This window comes from Ciconia boyciana, chromosome 1 (assembly GCF_034638445.1).
Source record: "Ciconia boyciana chromosome 1, ASM3463844v1, whole genome shotgun sequence".
Taxonomy (NCBI): Eukaryota; Metazoa; Chordata; class Aves; order Ciconiiformes; family Ciconiidae; genus Ciconia; species Ciconia boyciana.
In genome coordinates, this window is record NC_132934.1 from 44663925 (window position 1) to 44671147 (window position 7223).

At 40.2% G+C, this 7223-nt stretch overlaps 1 protein-coding gene across 16 annotated transcripts in view; it reads left to right on the forward strand.

The window, feature by feature from the left end:
• The window catches only part of SYT1 (synaptotagmin 1), a 359624-nt gene extending 354928 nt beyond the window's left edge, over window positions 1-4696 (forward strand). For all 16 annotated transcript variants that reach the window (XM_072864251.1, XM_072864194.1, XM_072864221.1 and 13 more), the window contains one exon: window positions 1579-4696. In XM_072864251.1, coding sequence (XP_072720352.1) covers window positions 1579-1785 — 207 coding nt within the window. In that variant the 3' untranslated portion in view covers window positions 1786-4696. The remainder of the gene's footprint in view (window positions 1-1578) is intronic.
• The last annotated feature ends 2527 nt before the right edge of the window (window positions 4697-7223 follow it).

Genomic DNA, 7223 nt, shown 5'->3' on the forward strand with positions numbered 1-7223 from the left:
TCTGGGGGGAGAGAGTCTTGAGTTTGATGTACACTTTTGTCATCAGCAACTATATAAATACTTTAGTGTCTGTCGGAATAATCTCTTTCTCTGCCTGAGTGAATTGTACAATCTTGTAAGGGAATGGACTCTATAAAATAGACCTCCTGAGTCTGGTCTTACAGATATGCTTAAAAGCGTCAGTTACTTTTAAAAGATAATCTTTTTACAAGCACTGAAATTAATCATTCTAGTAAGAAATCCAGATTGTACATATACTTAAAGCCTTAAATTTAAAAACCTGATGCTTGAGAACAAAAGATTTTTCTGGAAGAAGTGTGTTTCAGGGCATTTCTTCCTCCAATTCAGGAAACTCACACTGGAATAAGGGGCTGTGTGTATTTACCATGGGATAGAAAGGAATCAGGAAAAGAACTGTGTGTTCATCTTTAAAAATAAAGCTCCCTAAGGAGAAGCCTTTACAGTTTAGTAAAATCAGCCCAAGGCTGTTAACATCTTAGGTGCTGTTGGGGAAGAACACCACTCCACTGAAGGAAAAGCTGTTTGTGCTCTTTCGACAATATTAATGACCTGATGGAGAGGAATGCGGGCATGTGCACGCAAACACATACGCAAATGCTTGGCTTGAGCATCACCTCCCAGTGTGCTCCAGTCTAAGCGAATGGAAAATTGTCTATGAGCTGTGACAGATGGGCTCGCGCAGATTTTGTGGGAATAGTTTAACCCTCTTTGCCAGAGGTCACCGTTCCTACTGCAGAAGTGGCACTCCAACACCGGCACAGTCGCAGGCAGCACCCGTGTGTCGGAGCCCTGAGACAGTGGGGTTTATACTTCTTTCCAGCTCCCCTGAGCATGCAGCCGGTTTTCTTGACTCCTATATAAATTTATATAATACACACAGTATATACATACTTCGGTGTGTGCATGCACACGCACCCACGCACACACACACACACATAAGTCCACATGCATATATGTATATAGCAACTGTAAGGGCTATCTTCTGAATTTATCTGAAAATAACTGATTAGCATGCTGGATGGATGAGTAAGAGTTGTTTCAAAGCAGAAAAGCAATTAACAGAATAGAGTACGACGTTGCAAACGTTAACTTGGGGTAGAGTTGTTTCTGAGTGTTACCTAATTTTTACTTATTTACTTAAACAATAATGATGTGTTAAATTGCACTACTTTTGACTTAGCTTACCTTAAGATCTCACTTTTAGCCCCACAGACTTCTAGCAGTCTGATTCTTCAATAACAACAAAAAAATAATTCATAGGTTAATCTGTTAAAGGAAAAAAATAAATCAACCTCGATTCCCATATGAAGCTTTTTGATGAAAAGGGGAAAATTTCAAGTTAGCAGTGAAGTTGTGAACTTAATTTTATTTGGAGGGTTCACAGGAAGCAAAGACAAAAGTTTGACTTTGCTTCTCACTGGGGGGAACCTGCTCTGGCTGTCACACTTACCCCTTCATGTACATGGAGTCTCCATTGCCATTTTCTGTGCCGAGATTTCTCTCTGCCCACCTTCCCCTTGCTATCACGCTCACGGGTCTTTCTCTGTCTCATTGTAGAAAGTGCAAATTGTTGTGACTGTTTTGGACTATGACAAGATTGGCAAGAACGATGCCATCGGGAAAGTCTTTGTGGGCTACAACAGCACCGGAGCGGAGCTGCGGCATTGGTCAGACATGTTGGCCAACCCTCGGCGGCCCATTGCACAGTGGCATACCTTACAGCCCGAGGAGGAGGTAGATGCCATGCTGGCAGTCAAGAAGTAAATTAAATTAAATTAAATTATGAAGATGAAAAAGAAGAAGAAGAAGCCTTTCTGCATTTGCCCACATAGTGCTCTTTAGCCAGTATCTGTAAATACCTCAGTAATATGGGTCCTTTCATTTCCAGCCATGTGTTCCTGACACAGATCAGTTGTACATTTAAATTCCCATTTTAATTTGCACAAATTTAAATGTAGAGAGCCCTCTAAAGGCACGTCATTTCACCACTGCCCCCCAAATCTACTCTTCTTTTAAGCAATATGATGTGTAGATAGAGCATGACAGAAATTATTTATTGTATCACACCGTTGTATATATACACCAGTATGCTGAGAATTTATTTCTAGTTTGTGTATTTGTATGTTGTAAGCGTTTCCTAATCTGTGTATATCTAGATGTTTTTAATAAGATGTTCTATTTTAAATTATGTAAATTGACTGAGATATAGGAGAGCTGATAATATATTATAGGGTAACTATTGTATCGTCTGCATTCCAGAAAAAAAATTCCAACTTGTAAGGCACTAGTAGTGTTACACTGACATCTTAAAGGACAACTTAAATCTGAGCTTTCAACTGGACCATCCTAATAACACGCTATGCGTCCACAGTGAATCTTGGAGGGGCAAATCCAATTGGGTAGACTTCTTTCACAGGCAACTTAGCATGATCTGAGCAGCTCCATGGCTGACCTCAAGGAGACGTAGCCAGAAGCCAGGATATAATTTTTTTGTATATATTCCAAAGCAAACACATAAGAGACCGAAATGGATTTAGATTGAAAGTTGAGGAAGCAGTTCCATAGGAGGCAACGATTTCGTCTAACGTACAAAGTAAGACCATTGCAGAGGTTGTGCAGGGAGGGGGGGGGGACGGGCGGGGGGGAGACGCAGCAGTAGCGAAATGCTGCCATGAAAACAAGAGTAGCTCTCCGTTATCACCTTTATACAAAATTTGCATACTGTGAATTCCATCCATGATTTCACATTATAATGAGTTTGCACATTAGACTTTGTAACAAAATATTTTATTATACTAACTCAGATTAGAAGGAATGCAGAATATTTTTTAGACACAGCCGTGTGAGTTTATTATACAAAATAGTTTCATGGTAAACAGACAGTATTGTAATCCCATCAGAAGATGACAAAATTTAGCCATAGTTCTAAATGCACTTCAAAGTAAGCCAAAAGAGAACAGCTAGTGACCTTTTATATACTATTTATACTTAAGTTTTAATTTGTCCTTTAAAAAAAAAGTGAAAACAAAGAACAAGTTCTAGAAAACTGAAGCAACCTCTTCTGTATACTAGATGCTCGTTTCAGGAGGAGTTTTTAAATGTTTTCAATGTTATTATGTAGTAAATGGCACTATTATGAAGCTATTAGTCATTCCATAAGAGTCTTGAAAGACTGCTCTGTGTATCACTGTGACTGCCGTGTGTGCTTAGAAATGTAGTTTTCTCAGTGGATAGCAATCAATTTATTCCGTAGTGATATTGTAATAATACTGCCATTCCCTTCTACTGCACTGCCGAAGGAACGCATAGCACAAGCAGTTCTAGTTATTACGGACCAATTTAGAACTGGAGAGCTATGCAGGGGACAAGGATGCTATATTGAATGGGTTGACCACGCAGCATTTTGTCAAGCCCTGTGCAATACTCTACATTTCCAACCTCCCTCACCCCCCACCGCTTTACTGTAGATAGTCATCTTACGGCTAGCCAGCATGTCATCTCAGCTTGTACCATCTCATCATTTAGGGCATCACTTCTATCTATCTCATGTACCGTCCTTTGAGGCCCCTCGCTTCTCTTTCCAAGCTGTGAATATATTTATAATGCTTTGAAGAGTTCGTTATTTTTCAGCAATGCAAACTACCCCAGAAATGTGGAAATGCTGTACCTTTTGGAGGGAGGCATGAGAAGTTAACCATTAATGTTCTTACCAATGGTAGCCAAAAGAAATTACTGAAAACAAAGAACAAAGATGAATGTAATCAGAGAACTGTGTACTGAAAACTAAATTCCACAGCCTCCCTCGAGGCTCTGCTTCTGGGAGAGGCCTGACAGTCTGAGGGGTCAGTGATGGCCAAGCAGCAGCATTGTCAGTACTCTGGGGGTATAAGAAGCAGCAAAGAAGTAGGAGGAGAATAAAAATCTGGATCTCTCCCCACCTCCAAAAGTGAGAATAGCAAGACGCATTTTCTTTCTTTTTTACATGAAACACGGAAAAAACACAAGTGAGACATTTTCTGATAGAAACAGGCGCATACATGCAAAGCATCAAGCTGGAATACTTTAAAATCTTAACCTTAAGGACCAAACCCCACCAAAGAGAAGAAGTAGACAGTCAGCTTTCCAGCGTAAGAGCTTCATGGTCTCCAACTTTCAGTTGCTCATTCAGGATAGCTGCAGGTTCAAACTGCCAGGACTGACGCATTGTGTTGAGGTATTCTTAATGCTTTCTCTTCCTACACTGCCAGACTGAACGTCACCGTAGAACTGGTTTGTAAGGTACGATGATTCTCAGAGACTGAACCTGCCACGTGACCAAGATGACATTTTCATCCTCAAAGAAGCCACATGTACCTTTCTGACAAAGCTGTGTGAAGTATTAGAATCTGATGCTGTAGAAAGATCCTAGTTGCCTTTGTGTATATTTACTGCCTGCTTGAGTGTTTCTCTGTGTGGGTTTTCTCTGTATCTTGTAGAAATGTTTGGGGTGTTTTATCCTGCCATATCGCTCGTGGCCCGCGAGCTGACAACTTTAGCCGTATTTTACCTTCATTTTTGATGAGGTGGTTTATATTTTGTTTCACTTTGTGTAGTGACTTCCCACAGTAGAGTTTTCCAATTGTCGTTAAAATAACATACATATTACACAGATATTCAATAAAAATGTTTTATTTCCTGTTGATGTTCTAGTGTTTCTCTTTTGATCTAAAATTTGGAAAAGACATTGCACTCTAGGACTTTAGCACAGTCATAAGCTACGAAGTATTGCAAGTGTAACAGCGCAGCACTTTTCGAGGGGCTGAGAAGCTGCTTTCGTCAGTGTGGTCTGCTGTAAGATGGTGACAGCCAGCAGTGCTCCAGTAGATGAATTCTCCACCTCTATTGCAGATGAAGGACTATTACCCTGTTTTCCCAAGGAGCCTGATAATTTACCTCTGAAGACATCATTCTCTATCAAAACATGGACTAGTTTCTATACCATGACAAAAACTCCAAGTAGTTACCTATGCATTAGTACTCTTCAAGCCAATTGTGTTAGAGCCGTGGTTGAAGTTTTCATTTGGAGAGAGATGGTATATTTATTTTAACCTACATTCAAGAGCTACTTCTAAGCTGGCCATAAAATCAAGCCTGTTGTAGACTAAAGATCATTAAATAAGAGCTTAAACTGTAGGGGGGGGCGAGGAGGGAGAAGGTGTGGGAGGAAGTGAATCCACAAACAAAAAATGATTGAAAAACATTGTGCTATGAAACAATTCAAGTTCCTGAGCCTATGAGAAACAGCTCAAACACCCCCCAAAAAACAACAACACCCCACCCAAACCTGTAGCCGTGTTTGGTTTATGTAACCATTTTCCACAGCAATCCCACCCACCCTTGCTTTTTCCCCCAGTCTGAAAAGAAATATGCCCATTCCTTTCAGGAACCCCACTGTGGTAATTACTGATATGCACCAGTTTCACCACAGCTGTTGCTTACACAAGGTCCTACTAAGAGCTCATTGTCAGGATTTTCAGCGTTGACCCGTTTCCCTATTCCCACTGCTCAGAAAGTGCCCTCTTTTCTCCCAGCTATTTTTTTAATGCCATCTAGAGTCAGTGAGCACCAAATGGACTGATGCCACTCTCAGCGAGGGAGAGCAGGCTGACATCTCCTGGTGGGCCAGGTGACTTGGAGAGAAGTTACTCTTCCAAAACTAAATGACTGAAGTCTGTGGCTTTACGGATCTGCTGTGAGGTGATGCCTGCTTGGTCTGCAGGAGCTGAGGTTAACACTCCTGTGGTGCCAGGTAGTTCCCCATAGATACAGGCCGGCACGTTATGGAGGTATGAGATGCTGCTGCTCTCTTCTTTGCCATCTAAGCTGTTGCACGATCAGACCAAGCACATACTTCCCTAAGAGGAGCAGTTTGCTTCAAAGCAGGCCCAAATCTATCAAAGTCAATAAATAAAAATGCCTTGATCCAGGTTCTATATGCACCAGCCATTTTTGCAGATCTTGAGAATACCAAAATGACATCTTTGTCAATCAAAAAGTTATTCCAACAGGCCTAATCAGTTAAAGCCAGTCGTTACAACTAATGTAAGGAAAAATGCTTCATATAATAGCTGTTATACTAAGTGGGAAAAGCAGCAAAAATTACCAATTTTATTCAGCTCATTTAACCCCTAATCAATTGTCAAGAAAAACATTCTTCCCAACTGACAGACTGTTACCAAAGCAAAGGATCTACGTCTCTCAATCCCTTTTCATATCATGAGTCAATGAATGTTAATTGCCTGTTAGTTATGCAAAGCAAGAATTGGAACATTATATCTTCTGATTACTCTAACAGTCAATTCCCTTATTTATTTATGCATTAGCATTTTCACTCCAGGCTGCCAGTTCAGTTTCTTATACTCATACTGACCTGCTTTTCAGAACATACATCTACCAAATTCATGTCCAGCCCCTATTTTCAGTGTCAGTTCAGACACTGTTGCTCATCCAGGCACTAAAGAAAGTATGAAAAAGGGTTTTCCTATACATACCACAAGAACTTTTACCCAGTCCTTGTCACATTTACCTTATATGCAGTAAATCTTTTTATATTCAATATAGAGAATACTTTTAATATTGCACCAAAAAGTAGTTCCACAAGTCTGTGACAAATTAGTACAGAGAAGACTTTAACTATGTGGTACTTTGTGACTGACACCTGCAGCAGTATTTTCAGATGCAAGAGCCATATGAAGAGATTTATTTCAAGATTATGCTGTATTCACCATAAAAAAAGAAAGTTCTGCAAACTAGGGGATGATCTAGACATCCTTAGTGGAGCTTATGAAGAGGCTAAATAGGTTGGGGAAGTGAAGACAGTCCTTCCAGGCTTTTGGGGTGAAGTGGAGGGGGTAGGTAGCATAGTCTTTTTGTCCTATGTATGCACTGTGCAATAACATACTGAGATTTTGAACAGCCATTTAGACCAAAAAACCCCAAACCAAAACAAAACACTTTCATCTTCTGCCAGAACAAGTCTCATCAGTTTGACAGCTCACATTTAATTTCAGTCAACCATTTCATATCTTTGTACACTCTTTTATTACTTACAACAAGGAAAGCACACAGTAGGCGATGCACTGATGTTATACACCAAATAGAGCCAACATCAGTTTTTCTCATAAACAGAAGACCAATACACAAAAGTGGCAAAACATTCTCTG